Source organism: Garra rufa, chromosome 10 (genome assembly GCF_049309525.1).
Source record: "Garra rufa chromosome 10, GarRuf1.0, whole genome shotgun sequence".
Classification (NCBI taxonomy): Eukaryota; Metazoa; Chordata; class Actinopteri; order Cypriniformes; family Cyprinidae; genus Garra; species Garra rufa.
In genome coordinates this window covers 29,979,736-29,997,494 of record NC_133370.1, presented here as the reverse complement: position 1 = coordinate 29,997,494, position 17,759 = coordinate 29,979,736, and the positions used below count along the sequence as shown (strand labels likewise).

Genomic DNA, 17,759 nt, shown 5'->3' with positions numbered 1-17,759 from the left:
ACCATTAATACAATGTAAACAGTCATTTTAACTTTAAATAATATTTTTTACTGCATCAAGAACAACTAATATTTAGCTGAGCTTTAGCTTTGATTAAAATTTACTTTGTTGATTTAAATAAGTTGTTCAATTTTGGTTTATCCTTTATATTTTTTCTCAAAAATCACTTAAGATCAAACAGTAATTGTCAGTAGTGCTGCAGACCCCCTGATGGTCACAGAGCCCTAACCTAAATAATTAAACACTATCAGTCATCATGCAACCTTTAGAAATAATGGTACATATTGATTCATTTCCTGATCTTAAACACGCTAAAAAATCAACATAGTACTTACAACAGATGCTGGTGATGAGAATTAGAGATACCTGTAATCTCCAAGCTGCTTTCCTTTTATTTGGTGTGATGGCTGTCAGTGATTGGCATGGCTTTTTTTTTTTTGTGACTGGTGGATAAATGTCTCTTGTGCTCTTGGAGTCTCTAGGGGCCATTGATTCACAAGACTGCTGTGATAAGTGGTGACATTGAATTTCTATTTACAGTTAAAACACTAACTTGCACCTTGTTGGCTGGATAAAAATACCTGCCCCTTATTTGTTCGCATTTATGCCTATTTGTGTGGTATGATTTGGAAAGTCCACAGTTGGGCAAGCAACGATTTCTCAATCATGTGAGCCTCTACTTTCAGTCACCTGTCTCTCCTGAGGACTATGGTTTCCATTCCAAGGGGAATCCCAGTCTCTGCGCATCACAATAAATGCACTGGATCTAGATTAGCCATTAATGCAACTTTTGTAATGTTGCGTGGGAATTATTAGTGTCTCTGAGATTTTCCATCAAGTTAATGCTCTAACTATAATGGACCTTTTTCACATTTATGGAGTTCTCAGAAGCCGAGGTCATCATAGTTTGGGTGATCTTCTATGGTGGTGAATGGAAACTGCAACAAATATAGTTGCTTGTGTTCTCATTTGCCCCAGTAGCGAAAGAAAAACATCCAACATAATGTTTCTATGACTTACGAAAAGGAAAAAATATACTGAGAGATTGATTATGCTGGTCAAAAGAGAGAAAGGTCATACTTGCCCTCACTTTCTCAGCCTTTGTACTGTATTAGAAACATTCATGCAGCAGCTTTAATGTAATTTAATACCAAGGTAGGAAAACACAAATTCTAATGACCGCTGTGAATTGGCTGTAATACCAGTCAAAAATTTTTTGGACAGTAAGATTTTTAATGTTTTTTAAAGGAAGTTTCTTCTGCTCACCAAGCCTGCATTTATTTGATCCAAAGTACAGCAAAAGCTGTAATATTGTGAAATATTTTTACTATTTAAAATAACTGTTTTCTATTTGAATATATTTTATAATGCTTATTCCTGTGATCAAAGCTAAATTTTCAGCATCATTACTCCAGTCTTCAGTGTCACATGAACCTTCATTTTAATATGCTGGTTTGCTGTTCAAGACAAATCTTTATTATTATTAAAATTTAAAACAGTTGAGTATATTTTTATCTAAAATTTTGTAACATACCATACAAAAGCTTTGAGTCAGTATAATATTTTTGAGAAAGAGATTACAGAAATTAATGCTTTTATTTTAGCAAGGATGCTTTAAATTGATCAAAAGTAATGAGGACATTTAAATGCTGTTCTTCTGAACTTTCTAATTATCAAAGAACCCTGAAAAAAATATACTTAGATGTTTTCAACATAATAATCATAAACGTGTTTTTGAGCAGCAAATAAAAATATTAGAATCATTTCTGAAGGATCATGTGACTGGACTAATGACGCTAAAAATTCAGCTTCGAAATCACAGGAAACCTCGTTATTTTGAGGTTTATAAATGTTTGTTCATATAAAGCAGGGATTTTGTCAATCAAACCCTTTAAAATATGTAGGCTACTTGAAATTTTTCTGAGGAAGTTCAATAATTGAACACGTTTGCGTGTTTACAGTTCTCTAATGGATAACTGTCACATTAACATGCACGTAAAGAAAGGATTTAAATAATTTTTAATTTACATTTGTATGATTTAATTATTAGCTTTTTTCAACTTACAAACCCACTGGAATTCTTACATTATGCCCAGTTTGGGAAACCTTGGTTTAATTTTTAAAGGATAACTATTGCCAAAATGCAACCTGGGCTGTTTTTTTTTTACTGTAATGAGACAAACTTATATCTAAAAGCATAATTACGAGTCTCTACACATGAACTCCAGCATTGAGAACATTGTTTGTGTACACAGAGTTTACTAAAAAGACTTTCACTGTCTGAGTTTTCGCTCGCGGCCGTCTTGCCAGTCAAGAGGTGTCGATCTCCGAATGCGAGGATGGATAGCTCCTAAAGCATATTTCCATATAAATGCACGGCTAATTCGTTGTTTTATCGCAAGTGAAAAACAATATTAACCTTCTAGTTGTAAAAAGAGCCTCATATAAGCCTAATATTTCGTCCTATGGAGTCCATTCATTTGCATTCGGAGATCGACACTTCTTGACTGGCAAGATGGCTGCGAGCGGAAACTCAAACAGTGAAAGTGAGTTGTTCAAAAACGTTCTATTTAGTAAACTCTGTGTACACAAACAATGTTCTCAATGCTCGAGTTCATGTGTAGAGACCCAGGCGATACTTCGTGCAAAGTTTCACGGTGTGTCGAGCCTTCTTTGTGTTGTAAAAATATCCATTTTGATGCGCTCAAATGTATGCCCCTAGTATTCCCATTCACCGGCCATTGACCACAAAATGAAATCACGGTCAATCTCAAAAACGGCTCGTTTGTCGTAATTATGCTTTTAGATATAAGTTGGTCTCGTTTACAGTAAAAAGAACAGCCCAGGTTGCATTTTGGCAATAGTTATCCTATAATACATTTTAATGATATTTAACAAGTTTGATTTAAAAAAGGGTAACACTTTACAATAAGATTCATTAGTTAACCTTAGTTAACTACACTAGTGAACATAAACAAAGAGGGAACAATACTTCTACAGCATTTATTACTCCCAGTTAATGTTAATTTCAGCATTTACTAATGGATTATTGAAATCACAAGCTGTGTTTGTTAACATTAGTGCATGCACTGTGAACTAACATGAACAAAGAATGAACGTTTGTATTTTTTTAACATTAACAAAGATTAATAAAGAGTGTAACAAATGTATTGTTCATTTTTCATTCGTGTTAGTTAATACATTAACTAATGTTAACAAATGACACCTTATTGTAAAGTGTTACCAAAAAAGTAATCTAAAAAGTAGTCAGGATACCTACCTACAATCTTCATTATCTAATCTGTAATCAGTAACAGACTACAATTTGTAATCAGTTTAATTAGTAATCTACCCAGATCTATCAACAACTGTGAAAATGCACAATCGCAGTTTGTAAAAAGGCGCCATTGCTTTCAACTTTAAATGAAACTTTGAACATAGGATTTGTCCTAAATTGTTTTTTCATTCAAACGTCCTTTCTTTCTGCTGTTCAAAAAGGTACATACTTTTACACAAAACATTAACTTAAATTGCTGTATAAATGCAAAATCAGACTCAGCATTGCAGCAGTAGACAGTTTGGTATTAAGACATGGATTTTATTGATTTTTTTTTTCAGACAGATGTCATGCTCATAAATGTCCTTACAGAGTGAATAAAGAGCCAACTACACTGCTCTACACAACCCTATGGCAACAACTCTGACAGATTCAATCTTCTCACACTATCAGCAGCAACTTCCTGTTTTTACATACAACCTTCCTCTTGCACGGGACTGTTCTGCAATTCTTCTCGACCGCCTGTGAATTGGTTAGATGGTGTGAATACAACAATTTCATCACAGATCAACATCATAAATCCGTCAGTTGTCTGGCCAACCAGTCAGTGACCACCGTTCTGTAACGTATGTGTTCTCAGGTAGCCATACAATGAAAGCTTTGCATTGTGATGCCACAATAACAGAAGGCACAACTAGTGTACAAAAGTGAAAGATGACAAAGCAAACGAGAGGAAACGGAGAAATGTGAATGCGAAAGATGACATATTCTGTGCCCCGTCAATGCAAAACTCATTAACCTCAGTCCCGCCCCACAGTTAATATCAGCGCCCCTAAAATCAAGCCTAGTACCAACAATTCAGTCACAGTTATTCCTCATGTCCATTTTTGTTTCAGTTAATAGAATTATTGGCACCGGAAAGAAACTCGCACTAACAATTAAATATATTATAAATACCTAATATATCCTAAAGTAATCTCTATACAATCAGTGGTGTTAATCAGTGCATTTATGTAAACAATTCAAAATAGAAAACAAAAACAAATACATTAAATATTAAAGATACTATGTTTCCAGAGATTCGTAAACAACTCACATTTCTTGAACGTACTGTTGCGATAACCAGAATAACGTGAGTGGACGACAGGCGGGTACATTCTCTCTCAGCTCAGTGCTGTTTTAAAAAGGTCTTCACGTTTTAGGATTCTCTCAGACGAACTAGCATTTTGAATTTTAATCTACACATCCGTTCAACATGTGTGGGAGACAACGAGAGCTTTACTACAAAGGATACGACAATCATTTGTCTGCTTCATCACTTTAGGATGTGGTGAACCATACATTTCCTTGTCAGAACCCAGAAGAAAGTGCATGTATTTGAAATGAAAATCTGTTGTTTCCTAAGGCTCACCTCAAAATCGCCTTTCACGCCCCAACCGAATGAATGACACTTATCTCATTCTTTTTAGTTCTAATTGGCTGCAAATACAAAATTATAATAAAAAAATCAACCTACATAGTTCTGTAAAACATTGGTGGATAAGTAAAATGGTATAAGGCAACAGCAAAATGCCCAAATCATAAGTAATACTTACTACCAGTGTATGGCTACAGGTGAGACTGAGAAAATAAGAGTGAAGCCCTTGTTATATAAAAAAAGAAGAAAAAAATAAAGAAAACATTTGTACAAGTGAACATAAACCACGTCTAAATGATGGATGTTCACAATAATATAAATACTATATACAATACAGTACCGCCTGGCGGATCTAAAGTGTATACATGGAGCTAGCAGAAAAATCCATTGGTTCTTTGCAACAGTGCCACGGCACTTTAAAGGTTAGCCGGGTTAGTACACACACCTCTCGTGGAGGCTGGTACTGGTTTAGCATGTAGGATGTACTGTATACACAGACCCACACTACGACTTTAAACAGGACCTCTCTCTTTTTTCTTTTTTTCATTAATTTCTGAGTTCTTCGTTTCGTTACTATCGATGTGTATGGACCAAAGGACATGACAGATTCTAAAAGTTGTCTTACATGCATGCTATGGACGAAAGACAGTTACTCTGTCGCCCGTCTTAAATCTTAAACTTATTTTTGTGAAGGCATCATTTAGTGCTTTTTGTAATGTACAAAAATACAAAACATAACAACCGATAATCCACTCTGAATGTTTGTTTTTGTCCGAAGATGGTACACATGCCACTTCCTGTCTTATATGAATCTGTTAGCTAGTCACTTTGAATTACCTATGATATTATTTTGGCAATTAAACAGACAGTGTAGTTTTTTTTGTTCTTGCAACTGAGGAATATAATTTTTTTAGACCCATTCAGATGTAAAAAGCCTATATCCGATCATAAAGTTCAACTGGACGTGGACCCATAGGAAGCAACAGAACAAGCATGTGGTGTTAATGAAGGTCCGAATCACTTTTTGACTAACAGGAGCACCCGCTTTCAGTGGCCGGAGGATCTGGCTGTTTGTCCAGCTTGATGTCAATCACTGGAAAAGGGTTGTGTGTCAAGAAAATCACGAAAATAGTGTTGCCTTAAGCACAGTTTCACACTATTGGTGAGCTATTATTGTTATCTCTATCTTATTAAATATATCTTTTCATTTTAATAATTGTATTTTGGGTGAAAAAGCATAATCAGAAGTAATAAAAAGTCTGTGTTTTTAGAAAAAGAGCAAGACAGTAAAAAAAAAGGGCTGCAACAATTCCTTGATTGTATTCGACCATTCGATTTAAAGTATTCAGTTGCATTTTGCCCGTGTCAAGTAATCGGCAAAATACCGGAAGTGGTACATTCCACATATTAAACCCATTTAAAAATCATAATGAAGCATAATGCTATTAATTCACAAATGCTATGATTCAGTTAAATAAATATATGCAATGCAGGTTTAATATGTGCACTTCAATTATTTACATGCATGTAGGTTATGTATGTGTGTGTCAGAGCAGCTCGATTTACAGTAAACGCTGCTCCACACAAACTGTTATTATTTACACGTGTGGAGTGTCTCAAACTCCATCTCTGCATGTTGTTGTGACCTTAGGTTTATTATAATGTTCATCTGGGAACGCAACATCTGCTATTTCATCAGATTTGTAAGGTAAATCATAGGTAAATATTTAACAGACATTTGAATTAGATGTTGTTTAGTCAATATTAAACAAGGATTAGATCACGCAGTAAAGTGTAAAAACTATCGTCAGGCCATCGGCGCTCTCTGCAGTCATTTGTTATAATACGTAATAAAATCATATGATTACTTGTTTTTGATACTTTATTTAAACTAATTATTATTGCCTCGTTGCTATTATATATGTATTTAAAGTCATTTTAAAAGGCTATTGTTCACTTAGGTCTACTTATTACTGCAAAAAAGTGAAGTATCCGACTACTCGATTAATCGCCTGAATAATTGACAGATTACTCAAACACCAAAATAATTGTCAGTGACAGCCCTACTTGATTATGTCAACTATAAACAAAGAATAAAAATGGCTATTAATCATGCACAATAAAATCAAGAACTTATATTAAGTGGGTCAGATTTGAAATGATGTAATTTCTGTTTCACTACCAGAAATGTGAATGCAAAATTAACTATTGTTTTTAGCTTTCTAAACACTCTCTCTATCTGCCATTGGTTGCACCAACAGATAGTCCCGCCCCAAACTCACAGTATTGGTTGAGATGATGTTCCAGAGTCTAGGTGGACAGGATGCTTAAAAGTTTTGATAGCACCACAGTCACAGTGATTATCAACCTACACGTGGCTTAATTTTTTTTTTTGTTTAATCATTTTGTCTCTGCATATTAACCTGGAACACATTCTCAAAAATGACTAGGCCTGTCACTAACAATTATTTTGGTAATCGAGTACTCAGTCAATCATTCTGACGATTAATCTAGTAATCGGATAATTATACATACATTGTATGGGTCAAAAATAATCATTATTTCTTTTATGCCGAAAATCATTAGGATATTAAGTAAAGATCATGTTCAATTAAGATATTTTGTAAATTTTCTACCATAAATATATCAAAACTTAATTTTTGATTAGTAATATACATTGCTAAGAACTAAATTTGGACAACTTTAAAGGCGATTTTCTTAGTATTTTGACCCCCAGATTCCAGATTTTCAAATAGTTGTATCTCTGGCCAAATATTGTCATATCCTATTATTGCAATGAGGCAATAATAATTAGCTCAAATAAAGTTTTAAAAGCAAGTAATAATGGTTTTATTGAACAAAACTGTTAAAATATGTAATGTATTATAAACAACCAATGTACATTATTCCCTATAACAAATGCCAGCAGGGGGCGCCCCTGGCCTGACAACTGTTTTTCCACTTTACTGTGCGATCTAATCCTTGTTTAATATTTACTAAACAACATTTAATTAATTCAGATGTGTTATTAATTTTTAATATTTGGCCATTTCTTTATGACAGAATAGCTACAACCACTGTAATTTCTTGAATATGTGAACATCAAAACATGTAAACTCAGAGTAAAGGGAATTTGAGCTTTTATTCTGAAATCGCAATGAACAGTTAGCATTTACGAAAGATATTGATGTATTCTCCTTGGTTTGTGTAGGTTTATAAACGATTTACCTTACAAATACCCAAACTCACACCAATATGCAGAGATTTTGAGTTTGAGAAGCACCACACATGTAAATGTTAATTGTTTGTGTGGAGCAGCATTTACTGTGAACGGAGTCAGCGTTCACAATAGCATTATGATTTTTAAGGCCGTTAAAAGACGGTCTAATAATGCATTTAATTGATTCTCGTCCATGGAATGTGCCACTTTCAGTATTATGCCAGATACTCGACACAGGCAAAATGTAGTCAAGGATTTTTTTTTTTAATTGAGTACTTGATTACTCGAGAAATCGTGACAGCCCTAAAAATGACACATCACCTTTAAATGTCATGCATTAAAGGATACTTCCTTCTTTGTTGTTATCATCCAAGCTCTCCATTCCGGGCAAAGCAGCAGCCACTCGCCGAAACAACTATTAAACCAAACGGAAAGAGAATGAAATCAGACTTTTTTTTCCAGAGCGGATTGGTACCGCTAAAGCCCTGTGGGCAACAACTCTGGCTAAATCAAATCTTTTTAGAGCTTTCCATGTGTCATGTTACAGGGCATGAGCTCAATTAAATTACTCTATTGGATCAAGTCCATTTGCCATTGAGCAGACAATGTAGCGCTCTTAGATTCACCTGTTTAACATTGCTGCCAGTCTTTGCACTAGTCTCGATAAACATCACATTCAGCTCTTTGGCCCGCTGCTCACCCTCCTCTATGGTGATTTGCCTGTCGGAGCAAATCCCAACATAATGCATTACAATTTAAATGACAATTTTCAGTTAATTATGAATAAATTTAAAATAAAACTTAAAACTATCCACCTTTTTCTTCACGTAGGAGTGTTTTTAGCTGTACAAAATGGCCCGTTTTGCTATTTGATTAGCAAATTGGAGTGACTTACCTTACCTTATCTTTATTATGAACACATTGGTTTGTAGTGCAAACAGTTTTACCATTAACTGCACGTGTTATTCTTCTCATTATTTTTATATAGCGGATAATGAACGGGAAGTCTCACCCATATACTTGCTTTAACGTTGAAAAAAGGTGGATAGTGACACTAATTATGAATTCTAGCACAAAATATTATGTTAAATGTTAATATAAAAGATTCCACCTCTTTTCCTCAAGGTCTGTTTTATTGCCCACCAGCATGATAATGACATCACTTCCTCTCTCTGTCCTGACATCATCAATCCATTTGGAGGTTAGCTGGAACGAATTGACATCTGGAGGAAGAAAATAAAAAATCACAGTCTAATTGGAGCATCAGTGAGTTTTGTTAAAAGCATATTTCATCAATGGCGACACAAAAGCTGTGTGTGTGTGTGTGTGTGTGTGTGTGTGTGTGTGTGTGTGTGTGTGTGTGTGTGTGTGTGTGTGTGTGTGAGGTGCTCACTTGTGATATCATACACCACCACAGCCACTGTGGAGTCTCTAATGTAGCTTGGGATAAGACTCCTAAAACGCTCCTGTCCTGCGGTGTCCCATAGCTGTAACCTCACCTGCAATAAACACACAAGGCATATTTGTACAAATAATGATAACTGCACCAGTGTAATTCTATTAAAATTATAATTAGTTGCAGAGCTTCTTACGGTTCGGTCTTCCAGATACATAGTTTTTGATAGAAAGTCAATTCCAATGGTTGCCTGTAATGATAAAAAGATTAAAAGTAAGAGCAAAATAGCAGACTTATCTGGAAAACTCTTGCACTGAAAGAACCAATGGTATACCTGGTAGGTGTTGTCAAAACTGTCATACATGAACCTTGTTATCAGCGATGTTTTCCCAACTGTAAAACAAACCAACACACAGGAAAAGATTTAGATTTTGATGAATCATATGCGTGATTAATAACTTGTTTTTCCTGACCAATCCCATAGTATACACTGTGCTTTTAGTAATTAAATTACACTACCATACTGCAAACAAAGCACTGTCTTAACCTCCGTCCTTCAAACGACAGGACATTTCTTAAGGGATTACACCGAAAATGTCATTTGAACTTCATTGTCATTTAGAGTTATGACGACGGGGAAAAAATGACTTAAAAATGCGGCAGTGCATGGAGCCACTGTGACAGCAAATTCCCGAGTACACATTCCATACATGAGAGGACTGCTCTTTTCAGGCCAGTCTGGTCAGGCCTGTTTGTCAGGCTGGGGCGAGATACTAAAATCATCAAATGGCACAATGCCGATAGTTATACTGGAGCTCACAGGACGAAAGGGAATAATGGTCCCATTCTTCTGTGACTTCACTGGTTGTTCTGCTGATGTCTTGAGACAAGATTAACCAAATCTGACCAGCATTGAGCTTCAGGACCATGGACAGCAGAATTCAAGTGGTCTTCTGATGTTAAAGAGACAGAACATGCAAACCATGTTACTCTCATGTTGATCCAAACCTGCACGACTTCCTTCCTTCAGTCACGATTCATTTTTTATCATATGAAAAAAATGATAAGTGCTGACTGAGAGGATGTTGTGCGTTCTAACATCTCCTTTTGTGTTGTGTTTGGAACAAAGTAAACAAAGACAGAATGTTCAGAAGCTGGCGTAAAATGAAATATATAATGGGAAAAATCAAGTGTGGTGATATTCATCATCGTTTTCAGGCTAAATAGGATTTATGATTTAGATAAGATGCAGACAGCCGTCAAAGCTCGGGTACCAGTCATTTAGACTTAATTTGTAATATCACTTATCACAATCTAATGCTGTTTTATACAATACAGAGGGCCCTCTGTCTGACTGGCTGTCCATTTTTTTTCTATAGAACAGTGAATGATGAATACATAACCACTGTATTACAAGCTTTAAGCATGAAAGACAAAAAAATAAATAAATGAAGAACACCTGAACTTTACGGTGACGCCATGTTCAGTGTTATCATTTCCAATGTTTGGATGTCCAGTCATCAAATGACAGACATGATCTCAAATGCCCGTCTGATTACGTCTTCACAAACACCGACAGTGACAGTAGCACTGATAAAACCATCATCCGGTCAAATGAATAAACCACGATATCTAGTCATATTACATAGGCTGATCTTATAATTTGGCTCATGAAATGATGCATGAGGTTTTTATTTTTGCTCTACTGAAGAATCCCACAGACACTGACTGCCAACCTGGGTGTGTCTCCAGTAGACACACGGGAAATGCAAAGCCTCTGCGCTTTTCTGTTTCATGACATTAAATCAGTGCATGTTTACAGAAAGATACATACAAATACGACGATATACACCTCTTTCGATTGAATTCTTACATATATCTCATTTGTTTTGAGCGATTTCGACTGCGCTAGAATAACAGCGATCAATAATATTATCAGCCGTTCTGCTTCCAATGGAAAATGCAGGTGACAATCACAACAGAGTTGTTGAAATGTCGATTATATCACGTTATATTCACAGATGGGTGTTTAGTAGTCTAATGACGCGGCATAGCTATACATTTTCATGACTAATCAAAAATTAAACATATGCAACCGACTTGTTTGACAGGGAATCGATGGAGAGAGATAACATCGCTTGAAATAACACCACAAACAAGCGGATACACAAACGACTCGACAACATACTAATGTAGGTACTTCATGCATGTGTTGAAAGGTTAATGGGTTCGTCTAAACCCAGTCGTGGCAAACCTAAAGACTCACCGCTTTGCTCCCCTAAAAAAACAAGTTTGAATTTCCGTAAAGGGTTCCCAAAGTCACTTCCCATGGACATGGTTGCTTTAATGACACAGTTGGTATGGATTAATATGTACAGGTGGCACCAGTCTTGCGAGAATGCAGATGGATATTCTTCGGTCCCGAATCGATGGATATTGCAGTACTGCTCCGCGATGTCAATTCTCCAGCCCTCTGCGCATGCGCAGCCGTGGCGATACGCCCGTCTGATATCACTGTGTGTTTACGGAAACGTCTCTAGTAAACTCTGTTCGCACGCCAAACCGCAGGCCAAGCATCCGTGCAGCAATGTTTCCATCTGCATCTGTAAATGCAACACATACTTATATACTTTTAACGCCTTTTTGTTTCTTTTGCACACACTCGAAGACGACATTTAGACCTAAGACTAATCTGTGTGCAAGTGAATACATCCTGTGAATAACAATTGAATGGAAGGTGTTAAACAAAATGTTGCAAACCCTAAATTTGACATTATAAAACGTTAAGCTTTAAATGATCTACATTTATAGGTTTGTTGTTGTTTTTAATGTGGCATCTATATATAAAATAAGAAACATGGTAATTTATTAATAATTTTATAGTTATAAACAGTAACTTAAATAGGCTCCTTATATGTGACTCTGGACCCCAATGCAAGTTAATTATTGATGTTTTATGTTGTACATCAGCTAAAAGCTGAATAAACAAGCTTTCCATTGATGTATGGTTTGTTAGGATTAGATTAGACTGAGATACAACAGTTTGAAAATCAGGAATCTGAGGTTGCGAAAAAATTACAAAACTGAGAAAATCGCCTTTAAAGTTGTCCAAATGAAGTTCTTAGCAATGCATATTAGTAATCAAAAATAAAGTTTTGATATATTTACAGTAGGAAATTTACAGTCTTCATGGAACATGATCTTTATTTAATATCCTAATGATTTTTTGCATAAAAAGAAATATATATATATATATATATATATATATATATATAATTTTGGCTATTTCTACAATACACTATACCCGTGCTACTTAAGACTGTTTTTAAGACAGGGTCACATATACAGTAACTTTTAGAGTAAATATAGTATGTGCAATTAAATAAGGAGAATATTTTCGTGTTATCTGTTTAGCCTATTGGATAAAAATGGTAGAGCACAGACTAAAAAATGAAGAAGGAGAGATTCACAATTCAGTCTGCTAATAATAAAATATAAAATGGGGTAAGCAAAAAAAAAAAACTTGAAACAAGACAAAAAATCTAAGTAAGAAAAGCATTTTTTGCAGTGTAGCAATAGCAACCATTCATTGGGTATGGGTCAAAATGATCGATTTTTCATTTTATGCCAAAAATCATTAGGATATTAAGTAAAGATCATGTTACATTAAGATATTTAGTACATTTTCTAATGTAAATATATCAAAATGTATTTTTTGATTACTAATATGCATTGCTAAGAACTTCATTTGGACAACTTTAAAGGCGATTTTCTCAATATTTAGATTTTTTTTGCATTCTTAGGTTCCAGATTTTCAAATAGTTGTATCTCAACCAAATATTGTCCTACCCTAACAATTAATGGATACCATACATCAATGGAAAGCTTATTTATTCAGCTTTTAGATGATGTATAAATCTCAATTTCACAAAATTGACCCTTATGACTGGTTTTGTGGTTCAGGGTCACATATGACTTTTGACCTATTGGACATAAATCTATAAATCATTCTCTTCCAGTACATAGCATCCTAGACTAATCAGGTGAAAAAATAAGAGAGGATTGCTTTAAAGTACAGAAATATTTGAGGTTGTTTTTTATTTTTTCAGCAAAGCAATACATGACAAAATGCAAACACTCATAGAAGAGAAATCTCGTGCAACTGAGGAGAATAACATTAAAACGTATCCAAATCAGATAGACTGTGTGTCTAATATTAGTGCTGAGATCATTACTGTGTGCTGGAAACTTCAATGCAGGTTATATGCCCTGACAAGTCTGTTTGTCTGCAGACTTCTTCATAAGCTACAGCCTGGGGCTAAAAAAATAAAGAAAACCAGGGTATGTGGAAATGATGTTGACAATAAAATAAAAAAACATTCCTCAGAATGTATAAAATAACGGTAACACTTTATAATAAGGTTCATTAGTTAACTACATTTGCTAACATGAACAGGGTTTCCGCAGGGTCTTAGGTCTTAAAAAGTCTAAAATTTAAAAATCAAAATTTTAGGCCTTAAAAAGTCTTAAATTCGCTGTTCTAGGTCTTAAATAATTTCACACAGGTCTTATTTTTCCGATGTCCATGTAACGCTACCTCTAAAGCTCATTTAAATTCTCTTTTTGTTGTTTCCGTGGTGTTGTAGTTCTTTATTTCACTATTCCAAATATAATTTGCTGTATTTAAACTACAAATGAGACCAACATGCAATAGACCTTTTTCACAGAAACCGGAAATACGCAATCGCAGGGTATGCAGACTTCCTGTGTAATGTCAACACAGCAGAAAGCCAGGTAATTTAAAATTAAAATGGAGAGAGTCTACACAACTTCCCTCACTGGTTTGCCAAAGATAACTTTTGCCGACCTGATAAGAGTCGTGGAGGAAAACTCCATCACAAAGAGGAACAAATTGGATAAAGGATATAAATAGGGTGACCAGACGTCCCGAAATCTAAGCTGCTGTCCCGAATCCCGCTCTAATTGTCCCGAAAATTAAACTGGTCCGCAGCAAAATCAAAGTAAAAATTAATTTAATGACTTGTGCAGAGTTCCATAAATACATCCTGGGAAAGATGGGAGTGCTGGCAGCAGTGAAAAGCTCTGCAAAATATGCTGATGTCGAGCCTCCACAACCTCGGTAGGCTATATAGCTCAAGTGTGAATTTAAAGTTATATTGTTTCTATTAATTTATCTAGGCTATATGCACAAAGACAATACGACCTTTTTGTCCCCTTTTTGCTTTATAGAGTAGATGAAGAGAGCGCAAGTTGCAGCAGCCGTTAGGACAGTTGAAAGTGCAGGCAGAAGTCGCGTGAAGTCAGACCGGTCGAGGGCGAGGCACTGTGTTCAAAATACTTCTATAGCCTACGTATTAGGCTATATCAATTTATATGCACTTGTTAATAAAAATATGATTGGTTCATTAACTTCAGTTTGAAGTATAAAAATGCCTAACGTTACTTCTATATTATATGTAGGCTACTTATATTAATAAAAACATGAAATTCATTATCTTTATTATTCATTACACCCCCCCTCCCTGTCCCGAATTTCAACCAATCTCATCTGGTCACCCTAACTGAACCAGATCTTAAGGGAAGGGTGTCTAGAAGACCTTTTGAGAACAAATGTTGTGAACCAAAACAGGCCCAATGGTTGATGCACCAAATGACTGAAGGTAGATTTGGAGTCACAATTGATCTTAACATAGCAAATAAACGAGCAACTTTAGGTAGCTTGGCATGAAACACTGAGACAGTGTAAGGTTCCACATGGTTTATTAAACGACAACTCAATCATACAACCAATCTCACTTCTCCACTGGAAACAGTTTGTCCAATAGTGGAGGTCCTCACAGCAACATCTCTTCCTAAAAAGGAGAAAAAGTAGTGAGAAAGGCCACGAAGTCACAAATCAAGTGGAAATAGTTACTGCGTGCACTTACTCTTCCTGCCACAGCTTTGCTCACAGGAGCCAGAAGAGGGATGGCACACCGCTGTACTGCAATGGATGAAGATCTGAAAGAGAAAAGGGTTAAGCCATAGAATCCATTAAAGAGTAATATTAGGGGTTCAGGAAGAGCTGAGAGCATACGGTTTCCTGCAGAGGAGCCAGTGATGCTGGATCAACAAACGTGAACATCTTGACAACGAAGCGCTTGTAGTGGGTTGGGAACTGAAGACCAGACGCTCTAGTCAGTGGAACCAGTGCGGTCAGGTAACGGTCATCATAGTAAGGGCATCTGAAGAGGAAAGAGGCAGTTAGAGAGTTCCTCACAGCAGACTAGCTGGATAAAGACTGTCGGTAGACTCACCCATCAATCAGAAGATCCCACTGGGGTAGACTGAGTGGACTGGGGGTTGATGTCGCCCAACAACGTCCCAGCATCAGGACAAGGTTGGGGTCAGTCCTCTCCAGAATGCGCACCTCAACATACACAGGCTCTCGCAGGACTTTCGTGACGGGATAATCAGCAGCACCGTAGTAGGACGTGTAGGCCTCATCCCCTGAGGAACACTGGGGTTTAACCACAGTCCACTGCAACCTGGACTTTAAGACTGAAGACAAGTCTTACCTTCTGCGCAACCTTTGGTGACACATTGGCCATTGGCCAGTCTAAGCTCCACTCTGAGAGGTCCAGGAGCAGCTACTGGTGGAGGTGCAGGAACACTGTTGACCTCCACAACCAGAGCTTCCACAGCAGTACCAGAGTACCTACACTGGAAGAGAAGCCTGGACAACAAACGGTCAACTTGTAGAGTTTGTCAGAGATGGTACTTAAGATAAAGGGTATGAGTCACCTACTCAAAATGGCTGTCTCTCGTGATGGAACCAAACGGACCAACGCCTACTTCATACGAGGAGGTCATTCTGTTTTCATACACCACATATCCACTGTCCTCCTGCAAATATGAACACTGTTGACATCCAGCCCATCATAAGCCATGCAGAATAAAGCCAGAAGCATCTCCTCACCATCATGCTCGTGCCACATGCGGTGACAGGGAACTGGTATATAGCAAAGAAAGGTGTAGAGTCCACAGGAGTGCAAGGTGGTTCACTTCCACCCACTAGACGGACTGAATCCAGACTCAGTCGAGGCAGCGTAACATCTCTAGCCACCACTACCACAAACTGACCATCTCTAATACACTGGACAGTCACTGGAATGACATACAAGAGTAGATTAATGTGGGTAACAAACATTAACCAAATTTCATCAGATTCAAAACTCTTACCGGCTTTCCCATAGTAACACTGTTGTCCGTTAAAGCAGCAGTTGATAGCCTCACACTCAGCACCACTGATACCAGGTTGTCCACATTGGATCTGCTCATAATCAGCTACAGCACATTTGTCAACAGGCTCGGCCTTCACTGGCTGCTGAAGCTGAAACTTCTGAGGAACCTGCTGAGCAGATTGTTGTTGAGCTGACTGTTTAAACCGATGGTCAGACGACTGGAACATCAGAGCTTGAGGATTCTGAGCTGGAAAACCCATTTGAGGAAGAGCACTGCAAAAAGAAATAGCCAAAACACATAGTGTTTGGAAATAACATAAATGCCACTTTCCTGCCATTACTAAACAACTGAGCATAGTTTCAGGAGGCCTTGGACTGCTATTTATACTCTGCAAATGAATAGTCGTTATCAACCACACCCCCTTTAATCAAGAACCATTACAGCTGCTCTGACTAATTAACTTTAACTTCACATTTGATTGGATGTTCTTGAACAACAGTGGCTGCATCTTACTTAGTATTTTTTTTTTGATTCTAGTGAAAATTTCTACAAATTCATTTAAAATGCATCTTGATTTAAAAATATTTTACTTACCCCATTGAGTCAAAAACAAGATTAAATATCTTAAATACATCTTACGGGCAAAAACGCTGTTTTTTCATGCAGCTGTGAAGTTTGAGATTTAGGCCTTTGTGTTTTTTCAGAAAACAGCCAAACATCACTGATAAGTGTTTCTTTTATAGCACTTTATCTATTTGTATCAATAGATTTCAATTACAATACATATTTTTAAGGCCAAGAGTTTTTTTCTCCTACACTGAGCCATAAATCTCCACTTCAGCAGCACTTACACACACCACACTTTACATTTGTATTCTGTCTATATCCTGAAGGTTTTTACAGAGGGATTTGTTCATATTAGCTTGATTTTATACAACATTTTCTCCCCAAAATGGTAAGAAATACATGTTTTTTGTCTGTTCAAAGTTTTTTCCTGAATTATGGAGTGATAAAATGATATACCCCAAATTCCCTCTGTAAAAGCATTTGACACTATGTCAAAAAATTAAACATGAATTTTGAAACTGACTTCATCCAGTGTTTAGATTTCTGGACTAGAAATGTATGCAAATAAACACATATTTCATATTATCAATGTAATCGATCAACTGGGTCAGTAAGGCGATAACTATTAGTTGTCTTT

General features: G+C 36.4%; 2 protein-coding genes across 2 annotated transcripts; both read right to left on the bottom strand.

Moving 5' to 3' along the window:
* Positions 1 to 3,577: 3,577 nt before the first annotated feature.
* On the bottom strand, positions 3,578 to 11,767 carry rab6bb (RAB6B, member RAS oncogene family b). Its single transcript, XM_073848484.1, has 8 exons — positions 11,577 to 11,767; positions 9,645 to 9,703; positions 9,507 to 9,560; positions 9,308 to 9,413; positions 9,026 to 9,137; positions 8,541 to 8,634; positions 8,263 to 8,329; positions 3,578 to 5,787 (listed from the first exon to the last, which is right to left on the bottom strand). The coding sequence occupies exons 1-8, from the start codon at positions 11,644 to 11,646 to the stop codon at positions 5,723 to 5,725; spliced, it is 627 nt and encodes a 208-aa protein (XP_073704585.1). The 5' UTR covers positions 11,647 to 11,767; the 3' UTR covers positions 3,578 to 5,722.
* A 3,342-nt stretch (positions 11,768 to 15,109) lies between these two features.
* LOC141344542 (zona pellucida sperm-binding protein 4-like) lies at positions 15,110 to 16,814 on the bottom strand. The gene is made up of 8 exons (XM_073849422.1): positions 16,553 to 16,814; positions 16,290 to 16,477; positions 16,119 to 16,216; positions 15,889 to 16,046; positions 15,628 to 15,820; positions 15,408 to 15,555; positions 15,259 to 15,331; positions 15,110 to 15,183 (listed from the first exon to the last, which is right to left on the bottom strand). The coding sequence occupies exons 1-8, from the start codon at positions 16,812 to 16,814 to the stop codon at positions 15,110 to 15,112; spliced, it is 1,194 nt and encodes a 397-aa protein (XP_073705523.1).
* Between the last annotated feature and the right edge of the window lie 945 nt (positions 16,815 to 17,759).